The sequence below is a fragment of the Myodes glareolus genome, chromosome 22 (assembly GCF_982192425.1).
Source record: "Myodes glareolus chromosome 22, mMyoGla1.1, whole genome shotgun sequence".
Taxonomy (NCBI): domain Eukaryota; kingdom Metazoa; phylum Chordata; class Mammalia; order Rodentia; family Cricetidae; genus Myodes; species Myodes glareolus.
The window spans coordinates 54,326,775-54,342,664 of NC_142047.1; the positions used below are offsets into that span (position 1 = coordinate 54,326,775).

A 15,890-nucleotide genomic window follows, 5' to 3' on the forward strand; every position below is an offset into this window, starting at 1 on the left:
TTTCTGGGGGTCTTGGTTCATCAAACCACATTAGTCTGGAAGAAATCCACAGGTTTTCATCTTCTGTGGAAACAAAAGAAGAACCTCTTTTCCAAAGCAACATATTCATAGACTCAAACTTTGAAGTCAAGAAACCTTTAAAACATATTTGTTGGTTTAGCTTAGCAGTCCCAAGAATTGAATGTCTCTCTGCAGTCAAAAAATTAAAACACAATAATATACATAATTCAAGCTCTGTGTGTATTTCATCTTTCCATGGCTTATTTTTTTTACTCTCTTGCTTTTTAATATTTAATTATCCTTACTCCTTTAATCTATGACTATACGCTGTCTCTTTAAAGACTTTGTTTTATTTTTTAAAAACCATTTACTTCTTTTTTTTTCTTCTCTCTCCTAAACCTACATACATTTATCCAACACTGTGACCCATTTAGAGGTCTTTTCCATTTGAATTTGTCTTTATTGTGTATTTACAATTATTTTCTGCCCAGGACTGCTTCTTAAAATGCTAAGCACTTCTTAAAAACTTAAGCTGCACCATTGCTAGGGGAAATATGGCACTTCCTGCTTGCCCTGCCCAGTCCAGCATGGCAGAGCTGATTGCTGCCTCCGAGAGCCATGCATAGTGTCCCATCTTTAGGCACACACCCGATCCTGTTGCCACCAAGCAAGCTGTAGCACAATGCTCACAAACCCCTTTCGAATGCTCAGTCTCCTGAAAGAGCCAGAGTTTGCACTGATTGCACGGCCCAGAAAGCCGGCATTTTAAAACCACACGGCTTTTTTTTTTTTCTTTCTTCAAAATCAGGAAAACCTCTCCTAAAGGAGCTGCAGCGTGCCACCAGCAAGCAAAGCCCATTTTTTTTTGGGGGGGGGGAGGGGGATGAGGCTAAACTTTTTTTTCAGTGTTTAGATTTCCTTTGCAAGTCCTCTCAGGTTTTAAGTGGATTTTAGTTGGCCCCGTGGGTGCCAATTTGTTGGAAGGAGGCCACTTGTTGGGTCCCAGCAGCTCAGTGGCTCAGACCTGAAATAATCACACAGAAACTGTATTATTTAAATTACTGCTTAGCTCATTAGCTCTAGCTTCTTATTGGCTGACTCTTACATATAAATATAACCCATTTCTATTAATCTGTGTATCGCCACATGACTGTGGCTTACCAGCTAAAGTTCCATCCAGCACTGGGCTGCGTGCTCCTGACTCTGCCTTTCTTTCTCCCAGCGTTCAGTTTAGATTTCCCCACCTAGCTCTGTACCCCTATATCTCTGCCATAAGCCCAAAGCAGTTCCTTTATTAACCAATGGTATTTACAGCATACAGAGGGGAATCCCACATCATTAAGAAGTTTTAGGTTCATAGCAAAATTGCCAAAAGATCCAGAATATTCCTATGCCACACATCCACCTGTAGACAGAAGCTTCTGTCCCTCCCGTCCACAGCTGTCCATTTAGTTCCAAAGAAACAAACAGAGGCTTATATTTTATAAACTGTTTGACCTATTGGTCAGGCTTATTACCAACTACCTCTTATAACTTAAATTAACCTATAATTCTTATCTGTGTTGAGCCATGTGGTACCTTTTCTCAATGAGGCATCCTCATCTTACTTCCTGTGTCTGGATGACGACTGTGACTCAACCTTTCCTCTTCCCAGAATTCTCCTAGTCTGGTTGCCCCACCTATACTTCCTGCCTGGCTACTGGCCAGTCAGCGTTATATTAAACCAATACAAGTGACAAATCTTTACAGCGTTATCTCATAGCATTCACCTCCCCTCTTCTCTCTCTATTCTTATCACATTGGGGCACTGGGAACAAGCCATGACCTACATCACATTAGCTCAGGGTCACCACCCAAGTCCACAGTGAGGGTCATTCTAGTGGTAGGGCACATTCTGTGAGTTGTTTGTTTAAAGGTGTGTGTGTGTGTGTGTGTGTGTGTGTGTGTGTGTGTGTGTGTTACACATAGGGAAGGAATTAAGTGCATGTGCAATCGCCAGAAGAAATACTGGGTGTCTTCTGTCATTCTCAACTTGTTGATTCGAGACAGGGTCTTTCTTTGAATGAGGGACCCCTTTTTCTCAGCAAGCCCCAGTGGTTGCTCAGTCTCTGCCCTCTTGGGGCTGGAGGTATTGGTACACAATACAGGCCTAATGTGTGGCTCCTCATGATTGTGCTCTGGCTGCACTGCCTCCCTCTCCTCACCCCTACTGAGGCACAGGGCTTCTCACTGGTTCCCAGCACGATTGGATCAGACTCTACAGATTGGTCTTACTTACTAATACACGCAAGCTCCTTCATGTCTTCTTATGGCTTGATGGTTAATTTCTTTTCTTTAGGCTTATCCCCCTCCGTGGATGGGTTGTTTGTGTGCATGTATGTGGGTATCTAGAGAGGCCAGAAGAAGGTGTCAGGTTCTTGGTCTTGTAAACCACTTGATGTGGGTTCTGGGAACTCAGCTCCAGGGTTCTACAAGAGCAAAAAACATTCTTAACCACTGAGCCATCTCTCTAGCCCTAACTGGTTAGTTTTTATCATTGAATAATAGTTCATTGCCTAGATATTACACAGTTTAACTTTGCATTCACTTGCTGAATGGTGTCTTAGAATAAGCAGTGTCTGAATCCAAGTCAAATGTAAGTAACTGTAGCCTAGGAACATGGCGTGTCCTACCATGGGAGAGATTCTGTGAGAATTTATAATTAGAGCAAGGTCATGAAACAAGATGTTCACCAGACCCACCCGTGAGGTCAACAGGGCAGGGAATCTCCTCTGGGGGGTTTTGGTGCAGTTTTCAGATACAGGGATTGGTAAGCAGCTGTGAAGGAGGCTAACGACAGCAGGGGATGATTTTGTCTATGGATCTGAAAATTTTTTTATGTCTACGACCTGATTTGAGTTAGGTTTTGTGAGGAGATGGAGGTACCTGTCTAGACTCTTGTGTTGGTTTGTTTATAGATGGAGGTCCTGTCTAGACTCCTGAATTGATTTGTTTACAGATGGAGATGCCTGTCGAGACTCCTGTGTTGGTTTGTGTACCGATGGAGGTGCCTGTCTTGACTCCAGTATTGATTTGTTTATGGATAGAGGTGCCTGTCTAGACTCCTGTGTTGGTTTGTTTATGGCTGTCCAGTTGTGGAAGATTTACTTTTTCACTGGACGGTGGTGGCACATCTTTAATCCCAGCACTCAGAAGGCAAAGGCAGGCAGATCTCTAAGTTTGAGGCCAGCCTGGTCTACAGAGTGCGTTCCAGTACAGCCAGGGGTACACAAAGAAACCTTGTCTCAAAAAGGGGGTGGGGGAGACATGACATGATATGGTATTGAGAGCATGGAGAAGGATGATGTCCTCCAGAGAGAAGAAACTGCCAAGCTGAGTAACTCCAGTCCAATCCCAATGAAGACATTAAAGAAGGTTGCATTCCCTCCACTACCATGAAGAAAACTATAGATGCGGTGTCTTCATAACAAGCCAGCTCACATCCAAAGACTAATAGGTGAATCTGACCAACAACAAGAAGAGTGCCATGACTCTGCTTGGAGCAGAAGATGTGATCTATTTACAGTCCTGGATGAGCTGCCCTAGAGCAGTGTTCTCGGCCTTCCTAGTGCTGCGGCCATTTCATGCAATTCTTCATGTTGTGCTGACCCCAGCCGTGAATTTTTTTGTTGTTACTTCATAGCTAAGTTTGCTACTGTTATGAATTGTAATGTAAATATCTGATACATGACCCCTGTGGAAGAATCATTCAACCCCCAAAGGGCTCATGACTCACAGGTTGAGAACCACTGCTCTAGATTCTAAAAGATGGAACTTTTCTTGTTGGAAGCTTCAGGATTAGTAAACTTGAGTTACTTTTTCCTGTCAGTTTACTTTGCTTCTCTGAATTTTGAAGCTGCGTTTTTTTCCCAGCCTCCCCTCTCCGCCTAGACTTGTTTGTTAATAGAAGCAATATTTTAGATATTGGGCATCTAGTGTGTGTGTAAAATCAGTTTTCCCTTGAAAGCTGGTATTGTTATTTGAGGTGATTTTTTTTTTTTTTTTTTTTTAGATATCAGGGATGCGATGCCCACACTCAGGAACTGCATGTGTTTAGAACAAAACAAAGCAGGAATTAATGTGCAAGGTGATGCATTTGAATAAACATAAGCCTATTTTCTAACCCTTTTTAATGCCAACTCTTGGCCTTAAATGATAGAATATTTAAACATTTGAACAAAATTAAAAAAAGATCAAAACATTGTTCTGAAGGGTTAAAAAAGTAGAAAGTTGTGTGGTTTTCTATGCACATACATGTGTCGGGGCTGACTGGCTCTGGAGTGTTAGGTCTGCCCTGTGGGTTAAACCTGCATTGCAATGGCTGCCTTAAGGTGTTTTTGTGTGGCTAATCAGTAGCTACACTGCTTCCAGCTCCCAGCCATGGGAAGCATGCTGTGGCCTCCCAGTGTCAGAACGTCAGAACGTGTGTTCAGCTTGTGTGGATGTGAGCTGCGAGAAGGTAAAAAGCTCCTGCCCCTTCCTCAGTAGGCAGGCCGCTCAGGGTAAACAGCAGATGAGCGTCATTGTAGGCTGTCAGCGTTGTTGGCTTCTGTCGGCTTGCTTCTCCTGCTATGGAAGACAACCATTTCCATTCCAACAGGGTGTCAGATTTATTAATGCTGGGCAAAATCTGATATGTTATAAAAATGAAGCAGCTCAATAATTTTGTGGGAGAATGAGAAACCAGATGTATAGGTAATCTGTTTTATACTGTTATCAAGTGTTTTTTGAGGAGAGATTTACAAAGAAGCTATTTCCCACATTAAATGTATAGTTAAAGACTTTTTTAAATCCTGGATACCAGGAATATAAAAACAAGTGGATGTATTTAATCATAGCATACTGTGATCCAGCAAACAGCACAAACTTCCCTTGTAGGGAGTTTATCTCTTAGCACTGACTTAAACTTTCACCTGTCCTACCACGTGGGAACAGAAGTTACGTGATCAAATACAAAGATTTCGAGCTAATGTTGGCTCAAGTTGTGATGTCTTCTATTGTCTCTTCAAAGTGCTGGCTGAAAAGGGAGGCACTATGTTTACAAATCTGTTTGAAATCTTTGCCAAAATTTTGGTAGCACCCTTAATGAAGATGCTTGTCTCCAGCATCCATAAAGAAAGAAAAAGTGGAAAGAAGTTTATTTTTTTCTGCTATTTTTCCTTGTCAAAAGTCAACTGATTCTGTGTATGTATTTCTGGCTTTTTATTCAGATCAGTTGATGTATTTGTGTTGTTGTTGTTTTTTTAACCAAAGCCATAATTACTACAACTTTATAAAAGTCTTAAATTTGGGTGATGTCAGTCCTCCGACTTCATCTTTCTCTTTCAGGATAGCTGTGGCCCTTCTGGCTCTTCTCTCCCTTGAAATAGTCTGTTTACTAATAGCCACAAAATAGCTTCCTGAGATTTTGATTGGGTATTGCATTTGAATCTGTGGATCAAGCTGAGAGAACTGACGTTTGACAACATTGTGTCCCCTATCTGCAGACATAAAATATATAGCCATTTATTCTTTTTTTTTCTGATATCTTTTATCAAAGCGTTGTAGTTTTCTGTTATGTAGTTTTTACACAGATGGTTAGGTTTAAGTTAAGATTCGTTTTGGGGAACGCCAGTGTAGATGATACTGTGTTTCCCACTTCAGACTCCACTTTTTCATTGCCGATATGCAGCAGTGTGACTTTCTCTATTAATTAACGTCATGTCTTACTGTCTTGCTGAAATTGCTTCCAGACATTGTTTTTGTTGTTCTTTCATTATTTATGTATAGGTAAGCATGGCATTTGACAACAGTGGTTTATTTCTTTTCAGTCCCTGGAACTTTTAGTTCTCTTTCTTGTCTTACCACGCTAAGGAGGACTTCTGGTGCAGTGTGAAAGGGGATGGTCTTTTTCCTTGTTTCTCCTCAGTGAGACTCTTGAGTGTCTCGTATTTGAGCTATGGATTTGTTTCAGACATTCTTTGTTGACTTAGTTTCCTGAGAGTTTCTGTCACAAAGTGTTGGGTTTTGTCAGGGACCTTGTCTTCATTGTTTGATATGGTCATGTATGTGCTTCTTTGATTTTTATTTGCTAATATTTCATTGAGGATTTTTGTATATGTTCATGAAAAAATTGTATTCTATAGTTTGTTTCTTCTGTTGTCCTCCAGCTTTGGTGTTGGGCCAGTTCATTCTGCCCACTGCCCATAACTGCGAGGAGCCACCAAGCTCCCAGAACCACTCACTTGCACACCGGAAACTGCCACAGCCCGCACTCCTGCAGAAGTAGAATGTCCACAGTAAGGCGTCCTCTGCCCTCTGCCCTCTGCCCCACTCCCAAGGGGTTCTTTCTCCTCTGAGAGCAGGGCTTTCAAAGATACTGGTGGATTAGCATTGCCCTAGGTGATGATGCCTGAAGTGAGTGGAGGCAGCATTGGGTGTGGATCCTGCAGTAACTGTGACTGCTTCTGCAGAGGGCTTAGGAGGAAAAGAATGCAGGCTAACCTGAGCTACATAGTGAGACTTTATCCCCCAAACAACCCTGTGCAATTCAGAGAAGAGCTCTTTGAAGATTGATCCGTGAAGATTTGGAGCTGGGCATAAACCTCATGAATGTAGAGCAGCTGCTCCTGCTCACTGCTGCTTGAAACTGCTCATTTGATAGCATCGATAATTCTAAAGAAATTCTGTCCCTCCTGTAACATCTGGCAATTCCATAGATTTATTGATAAATTACTTTTCATTGCTTTGAATTTTCTGCTTTTTCATCCCTAATAATGAGTTGTTTAGGATGCTTTATTTCAAGAGAAGTTTTTTATAGTGCAGCGAGATTTCCTCCATCCTAGCTACCGAGCAGTAATAGCATTCACACCCCTCCTTGTGGAGGCAGACTGGTTTGCTGCAGTCCTGGCCTTGTCCTCCTCTCCTCTTCTGTGCTCGGCACTTAGAGCAGGGACATCATGAGGTTTTTCTTTCAAGCAGGAATAATAGGTTCAGTTTGAGATCAACCTTGGAGTTTAGGATCTTTGTGGGCACAGGTGTGGGTTATTGCAGACCCCCTACTATGCTGTCCCAGGAAAAGGTGGTTCTACTCTGGTCAAGCATTCTATCCAGTGTTGGGTAGCCTCTGCTGGAGAGTCCACATCCTGGGGGGCTCACATCTGTGCAGAACTCAGAGCTCCTGACTTACAGGCTCCTGTCTCCCCATTCACCTGTGGTGACAGTTGGTGACCCATCCTCAGGAGCATCTGTCAGGGACCCTGTCCTTGCTCCCAGAAGCCTTTTAAGAGCATGTACATGTGTCTCTTGGTGCCTGTTTCAAACATGCACTAGGCCACGTTAGTGTGAAAACTTATTATAGATTGATGCAATTATTCTTTCAGGTATGAGGTTTAGTAAAAACAAAAATTTTAAGAAAGAAATGTACATTATTTTAAGTAAAATGTATTAATATGAGTTATGTGAAGGCTGGCACATTTTGATTGAGAAGCTCTGTGGTCTTTTAAAGTTCATTTATAGATGAGTTGTTAGACACCTGACACCAGCTCTCTGTGCTGAGGAGTCCTCTGTCCTGGTCACCCAAGCCCTGAGCTGGTAGATAGCTTCCCAGGGCTCTGCCCGTGTGTAGCAGGCCTGTGAGTGCTCCTGCCCAAGCACAGGTGATGTGGGAAGTTTCTTGGACTGAACTGGGAACCCAAGGATTGCAGCCAGAGGAGTGACTCATGAGCCTCCCAGGAGGCTCTGGGACAGAGAGGTCTCTCTGGAGCCCAGCCATGTCTAAAGCTACAGTCCAAAACACAGCTGCAGTCCAAAACTCAGGCCGACCTACTGCAGCCGGAATGTCAGAAGTTGTCTGGGGAAGTCATCTGTGGGAGAAGAGTGGAGGAAGATGGTGGCCGGAGGGTGGTACAGCCAGTAGTCAAAGGAAGGCAGTGGCTAGGACAGGACAGTGTAGGAGTATAGGATGTCCAGAGACAAAGGTGGAGGATAGCATCTTCACAGCACAATCCCTAGGGTCCCATCTCGGGGCCCACACCGACTCATCCGTCCTCGTCTCCCAAGGGTGTGGTGATCCATGTCCACTGACTCATCCTCTCCTGACTCTGAGCTGTTGTTTTCATGATGCAGGCTGTGGGTTGGGAATGATGGGCAAGGAGCACTCATGCCTCCTTTTGCTGTTATCCCAGCTCTTCCTCCAGCTTGCCACTGTTGGCATCAGAGACTGACTGGCATTGAGTGGGCAGGGGAGGACGGCGACCCCTTTGCCATCTCTGGCCCCTGGGGATGACATTAGAGAGGGCTGTATAGGTAGCGGTTGTTTTCATCCTGAAGAACCTGAGGTTTGGTTAGAGACTTCCTGTTTTCTGGCTGCCAGTTGGAGGTCTTCCCTGGCGTGCTGCAGCAGGAGAGTGAGAGCCAGTGTGAAGCTGTGCTCTTCCAAGTCAGGAAGGATTTGGCAAGTTTGATACTCAGCTTCAGGCAGCTTTGTCCAGGATGAGACCACAGTAATGAAGCTGTAGAGGCAGGGGTTTGTGACATGTTGGGTACCTAGGATGCTGAGAGTAAGAACCAGCAGGTGACGGAGTTCTGGATTCTATCTTATGGGGGAATGGAAGATTGGAGCAATACAGTCAATGGGAACCCACATGGGCCAGTGCTCTCCAGAAGACTTGGTCTTGAAGGTGATCTTTGAACACCATTTCTAGAGAGGCAGGGAGCCTAGGACTACCAGGGGTGTGGGTAAAGACATGCCAACCTTTCCTGTTCCAGCCCAGTCAGTGTGGTCTCAGACAGCTCACCCTGCTTGTGGGTCACTGTGCACCTCATTTTTGTGGCTGGTCTCAGCATGCACTAGAGCACACAGCTCTGCTCGAAGGCCATGCCTTTGAGAAGTTCACTCCTAAGCAAAGCTGCTGGTGAATGTTTCCTTAGCGCTGCCCGGTGAGCACCTGCTCCACAGCTGGCTTAGGGTGATGTGCCCTGTGGTTCTCACACTCTCTGGATGTGCACTTTGTCTTCTTGTCATCTTTAGTGATGACACTAGCTCCTGCTGCCTCCTGTGAAGTGTAGTCTCACGCTTTCCCATCAGCTCGAGGTGGGGTGTGTGGGAGCAGGGTTCTCACTGATGACTGGAGCCTTTGCCATAAGCCTCTTTCTTAGCCTATCACAAAGTTGATGGGTTTTTGTTTTGTTTTGTTTTCTGTAACTTGTAATTTCCAAGGCAGAAATTTTAATTTGGTACGAGTACAGGTGTTCTGTGAATATCAGGATTCAGTTCATTGTTCTTTCCTGTGGCTTGAGCTGCCTAGCGCTCAGCTCTCTGCACCTGGCTGCCTGCCTGTCTGTGTGGGCTGGGCAGGACTCAGGGAAAGGAGCAGGTGTGGGCCTCGCTTAGAGAGCATGGGCCAGGGTGGAGTGGAGGCTTGGGGACAGACCAGACTGAAGCTTATTCCCCTGAGCTTTCTTCCTCTGCTTTCCACTGTCTCTGCCCCAGGAGTCTCCAGCCTAACAATTCTGCATGATACTGACCAATTTCTATGATGCTCTTGAGCCCAGTGTTTTTCAGATTGTGGGTTTTGAACCATTATTAGATGATGAAGTCAATTTTATGTCCCACCCGCATGAAAGCACTGACTACACTGTGCCTTCCCTCTAGCAAGGCAAGTGGTTACACTGGGCCAGGGTTACACTGTCAGGCTCTAGCGAGGCCAGGGTTACACTGTCGGGCTCTAGCTGTTTGTATGAATGCCTCGCCACTTCTGATTTTTGATGCGTGTCACAGTCAGAGATGTCTGCAGCCCCCGTGGCATTCTCACGTCCTACCACACTTTCCGAAAGGAAAGCATGCTCTAGCCCTGTGGCATTGTGCCCTAGGGAGAGTCCCTGTCATACAAGGTGGGATCTGTGTGTCCAGCTGGAGATGGTCACAGAGGGAAGAGCTGCTGCAGAGTAGTTTATTCATTGAGGTGTCACAGGGGCTCCTGGCCTCGGCTCAGATCGACCTTCTGTGGGGCTTTCTGTCCCCAGGGTTAGATATGGCTCCCTGGGCTGTCTTCCCCACCCTCGGAACATGAACACTTCAGTGGGGCTAGGCATGAGCCTGCCGTGCTCATCTATGCCCATGGATCTCTCATGATGCCAGTGTGTGACTAGTGCCTCAGACGCCGACGCAAGGCTGGGAAGTGCCCTACAATTTCATGGCCTGGTGTACCACATAAAACGCTCTCCGTGACCACATGTCACCCCCAGAGAGGGCATAGGAGTCTGGACTGCAGGGAAGATGTATGTGTGGGGGTACAGTGCACAGGCCATTCTGGCGACCTTCTCCCCAGGAAAAGACATGTACATAAAGGATGACTGTGTCCTGTCTGTCATGGGGGTGTCTCTGACTGTCACACTCTTCACTTCTGCAGAAGGCCAGGCATCCTGACAGCTGCAGAGAGGACCCCAGGGAGGCCTCACAGGAGGCTGTGGAAATACCTTTTCTTAGGGTGTGGTATTTTCTACACTATGCGAGTGTGTCCCTCTCCAGATGTTCAGTGATTCTGCTGTAGTAGTGGCAGAGCTGAGCATGGTAGCAGGAGGATCAGGAGGTAAGACCATCTTCAGCTGCCTAGTGAGTGTGAGGACAGTCTGGGCTGCATGAGATATACTGTCTTAACAACCAGCCAACCAAAAAAACCGGCAGCACCCTGGTTGGTATGACTCTGGCACCCCCCTTTCCTCCTGCCATCTTCACCTTAGCCCTTGACCTTCTCCTGGAGGCCCAGTCTGGAGGCCTAGAGTGCCTTGACCGCCGCCCCTGCCACCTCAGGCACTTCAGTGCCGTCTCCCTGTGGCTTCTCTCTGGTGTTGGTTTTGGACCCCAATAGTCCAAACATTTATTCTTGTAGTACCTGGCTGAACAGTGGAGTACTTTATTAATTGATGCACACATTGTCTCTTTTGCCTTCCTGGGATGCTTTGGGGACATGGGTGAAGTCCCTGGGAAGGTGGGCAAACAGGACATCCCTTTCCCAGAAAGAGAAGTGGTGCCAGAGTTGCCAGCGCTGTGTTGGGAAGCTTTAGGTAGAGCCTGAGTGCCAGGCCCTCCCCTCTAGTCTTGCAAATGGCAGACTGTCAGCTTCCCATATGACAACGCTCAGGGCTGCTTTTAGCTACTTTTTTTTTCTTTTATTAAAATTGGCATCCTGTGAATAAGCCAAGGCCACCGTTTTTTGATCTAACACTCATTGCCATCTCTGACAGCACTCTGCTCTGCTTTTTCCAGGGAAAGTCCGGTGGCCAGACTTTAACCAGGAGGCGTATGTTGGTGGGACAATGGTTCGCTCTGGGCAGGACCCCTATGCACGCAACAAGTTCAACCAAGTTGAGAGTGACAAGCTGCGTATGGACAGAGGCATCCCTGACACCCGGCATGACCAGTAAGTCCCCTAGGCTTGTTGGAGAAGAGCTGGAAATCACTTCCTTGTGTCACTGGAGTTCCTCACCCGTGTAGCATTGTCAGAGCAGGAAGGATGCTGGAATGAGGCTCATGCCTCTTGGTGGTTTGCAGAGGCAGCAGGCTATTGGCCAGCGGAGGGATCAGGGGAAAGTTGTGTGGGCCTTGTCTTTGCTGATCATTTTGTACCTTGAAGCTGCGTTCATAAACACAGTTTACAATCTTAGAAGGAAGATCTTCCACTTGCTGGGCCAGCTCTAGTAGAGGAATGTTCTGGAAATCAGAGAAGAGATGGACTTCTCGCAGAGTTGGAACCAGGAGGCAGGACAAGCGCTAGAACTTCTCTCTGGGCACCAATGGAGAAGGGACGTCTCACACATTTCTACTTTTCAGGACTTGGGTGGAGGGTGGACTACTCTGCCACATTCAGTTTACGGTATCCTCAGACCCTGAAGACTAGTCTGCCACCACTAATAAGGAAAGCGGTGTTCACAGCCTTGGTCCCCTTCCCCGTGTCCCAAAGGTTACTGTAAGAACCTTGACAGGCCACTGTTCACTCTGGCAACTCGTGCTGGGCTAGTTGGGTTTGGGTCGCTGAGAAGTGAGGAGACACTTCTCACATCTCTGAACCCTCTGAACCCTGAGGGCAGCTCTTGTCCTGAGTAGGTGAGTCTTTCTATGAATGAAGTTGCTTCCAGAGCCACTGGTTTCTTGGGGAGTGGAGCATGCAGTGGGTCTCACATCTGCCTGTGGTCAGACTGGGTACAGATCTGGGTCCCATCTCGCTGCATGTTCAGAAGCACTGAATACACCATATGCCTGGGAGCCTTTGCTCTGCTTCTGCATGCCAGGCACAGGTGTCAGGACAGGGATCTGGGACGCCTGGGAAGAGGAGCCTCTCAAGTGGTGCCACACACATTTGGGGCTGCTCTTCCCCCTGCTGCTATCCAGATCCAGTCTCTTTGTTAAGTTCTCCATCACAGTCCAGAGGCTGAAGAAGGCAAAGTCGAGGGGCAGGCAGCACATCAGCCTAGAAGACTGGCAAACAGCTTTGTGCCCTAACAGGAGGATCTTCCCCTCTTGCCTCAGTCTTGGGATTGGATACTGGGTACTGCTAGGGGTTCATTTCTTTCCTTATCAGCCATCTTTGGGTGGTGGTCAGCACTGAACTCAGCAGTTTTTATAGAGAAAGCATAGCTTTGCTATCCTCTGGGACCAGGGAGAAGCCTGTGGGTTATTCAGTATATGACCCAGGTAACCACAGTGAAATTGATCCATGGTGTCAACTCTCATCCTTCTCCATCCACACTAGGTGATTGCCTGCATTTCTTTCTTTTTTTAAAGGCAGCTTTGTTCAGCTTTTTTGTTGTGCTTCTGGTTGTAGCCTTCCTGTTTCACTTTCTAAAACAAGGGCAGCAGGCTCAGTCCCAGGGCCCCTGGGACCTCTTAGTGGAGTTTCAGACTATGAAAGCGTTGAGCACAAAGCCCTGTACAGTCAGAGGAGTACGCGTGTCTGGGGACAGTGTCTTGCTCTTCACGGATGGTCCAGAATCTGTCTCTACTCCCTCTGTGCCAACTAATAGCATGTGATGTCTAGATGCCCTTCAGGACATGCAACCCTTTCTTTATGTCCCAGAGAAGAAACAGGCACTGAACTAGGAGCTGCTGACATAAGACTGGAAGGGTCAGTGATTATCAATATGACAGGATTGTACTCACCAAGGAGACAATGCCCTGGCCATATTTGCAAGGGAGTTTCTAGATTAGGTTAGCTGAAGTGGGTCTCAACTTGGATGTACAGCATCATCCCATGAGCTGGGTCCCGGATCGAATCCAGAGAGAAAGCAGGGTGAGCACCAGCCTTTGTCTCTCTTCACTTCCTGGCAGGTGTCATGTGACCAGCAGGTGTCATGTGACCAGCAGATGTCATGTTAAGCCATGGTAAACTGCACTGTGCTTCGAGCCAGAATAAACCCTTCTTCCCTTATGTTGTCAGATATCTGGTCACAGAGTGACAAAGGTAACTAATACAGGGTTTAGCCTCCAGCGACTGAAGTTTAATCTCCGTGTGATCATTGGGCTTTGTGTCACCAGCTGTTGCTGAGCTGGTTCTCCCACCAAGGTATCGCTGTGGTGCAGGAAAAGGTGCGATTTGGGGCTTGTCGGAATGGTGCTGGGTCTCTCGGCTGCTGCCTCCATTGTGAGTTCTCAGATTCCCTCAAGCTCTACAGACATGTTATTATTCAATATTTTTGAAATGATTTTGATGACCCCTCCCAGGACGGGTTTGATTTCTGCCCGGCCTTTGTCACAGCAGCTGCTGGGACCCTTCCCTGTTGGTTCGATTGGGGTGAATTAAATCCTGCAGAAAGCCTGGCAGTCTCCTGGAAGGGAACTGTGGCCACTCTCCTAATGTTGGCCCCCACAATCCATCTCATGCATCAGTGGAGAACACCATGCTTTCTCTTTGGCCCCTGTACAGTTTCTGGGACAGCAGTTATAGCACGACCCTTTCTATGAGTGTCTGGCCTCTGACTTGACAGTATCCTTCTGTGTGGGCTGAAGACCCCATAACAGCCGAAATCAGCCTCCTACAGCCATGGAGCTGGAAGTAGGACATGTGAAAACAGATTTGGGATGTCGTGCCCAGAACCCTATGGGCCTGGACTGAGACCCTGGGTTCTTTCAGTGCTTCTATCTGTGACTTGTGTCCCCTGCAAAGTGACATGCTGTGGTTCTTTCATGTGCTTTCCAGCTCCTAGGACCCCATCAGAAGTCTCCATTCCCTCTGGCCAGCAGCCAGCGGAGCGTGGGTATTTGTGGATGAATCAGCTTGTGAAAGTCCCAAGTCTCCAACGTGTCTGAATTAGGAGATCAATTCTTTATTATCTATTAAATAGGTTCTTTATTAGACACAGTTAAGGTGAAATAAAGTTGTAAGAATGTGGCCCTGATCTAGTGGAATGGTATCCCAGGAAGAGGATGGAGGGGAAGGAAGGCTGTTGGGGAAGAGAAGGGGAGACTGAGAGGGACTGAGAGTGACATCTTCCCCTTGGTCAGGTGAGGACATGGTGGGAAGGTGGCCATCTGCCAGCCCAGAAAGAGACCATGCTGAGTGCCAGCCCTTGATCACAGGGAGGTCCATATGAGACAAAATACCTGGCAGAATAGACTGAGACAGCAGAGAAGGCCACCTCTGTGAGCAGCCATGGGTGGCAGTGGCCGAGTATGTCCTGAATGACTCAGAGAGCACCTTGTATGTGGATCCATGAACCTTTTTTGTATCCCTCAGCAGTGGGGTACAAGCCAGGCGGGTCTCTTAGCTTGGGCCATTTGGAAGTGCTCCTGTGAGGACAGTATGCAGCTTCCAAGCAGAACCTGGAGTTTTGGGTACTTTTCTCTGCCAGGAGCTCAAGGTAGTTCACTCTAGCCTTTTCTGTTGGGAAACAGTAACCTTCATGGAAGCACACTGTCAGTTTTCTTTTCCCTGCTGGCCAAGCACCGCCCTTTGGTGAAGGCGGATTCCACAGCTGTGCTAAGTCAGTCTCACAGTTGCTCCTGTTTCTTCTTATCTTGAATTTCAAATGTTGGGACTTTGAAATGTGCTTGCATCTCCCACTGAAAGATGGTCCTGACATTAGGGGTGGGCCTGCCCAAGTTCCAAACCTGTTTGTCCCTCAGGCTTCCCTCCAGAGTGCCTCATCTTTGCTTGGTTTGCACAGTGTAGTTGCTCATCTCTGCTCTTCTGAGAACTCTGACTTCAGCAGCCACTCTTCAGGAGGTCTGGCCATAAACAGAAGTCACATTTGCAGCCCTTAGGGATGTCACACTCTTGAGGTTGTCATGGCTTCCAGCAGGACGTTTCAGGTTAGGTGAGTGTTTGCCTGCTGGGTGTGCTTGCTGTCTCTGGGTCACCAGCGTTGACCAGGTTTGGAACTTTGGGCTAGCCACAGCCCTGACTCTGCATGTTCCTCTGAAGAGTAAACACTGTGAATGCCGAGAGAAGGCTGTCTCAGGAGCCTGCCAGCGCAGAGGGAGGCCTTGGCAGGATGCTCACGGGACGTATGATTTTCCACTGTGAGACGTAAGACCTGGGTGAGCGCACTCCGGTTCCTAGTGTAGCTGAGAGGCCAGAGCAGCCGAAGCTTGATATTGCAACATCTTATGTGTGCTGCTGGGCTAACATCTTTCAGTTGGAGGGGTGTCATCTCTCTGTGAGGAACTACCTGTGTGTTCCCTCTTCATGTTCTGAGGCAGCCGGCCTTGCAGGCCCTGTGTGTTCAGTCTCATGTTCATTGGTCTTTCTCACTCAGTGTACACCAGTGTGAAGTGAGTAGGTCAAGTTCCCAAAGTCCTGCGCTCAGAACTCACCTGGCAGCAAACTGGAATTAGGCCTTGGTGGGCAAGTCCGGGTGGCTTTCCCATCTCTTAC

The 15,890-nt window shown here is 47.1% G+C and overlaps 1 protein-coding gene across 1 annotated transcript in view; it reads left to right on the forward strand.

Moving 5' to 3' along the window:
- Galnt2 (polypeptide N-acetylgalactosaminyltransferase 2) overlaps positions 1-15,890 on the forward strand; it is a 124,474-nt gene that overhangs the window by 64,553 nt on the left and 44,031 nt on the right. Inside the window, exon 3 of the mRNA XM_085681892.2 lies at positions 11,288-11,441. Within this exon, the coding sequence (XP_085538018.1) occupies positions 11,288-11,441 (154 nt within the window). The remainder of the gene's footprint in view (positions 1-11,287; positions 11,442-15,890) is intronic.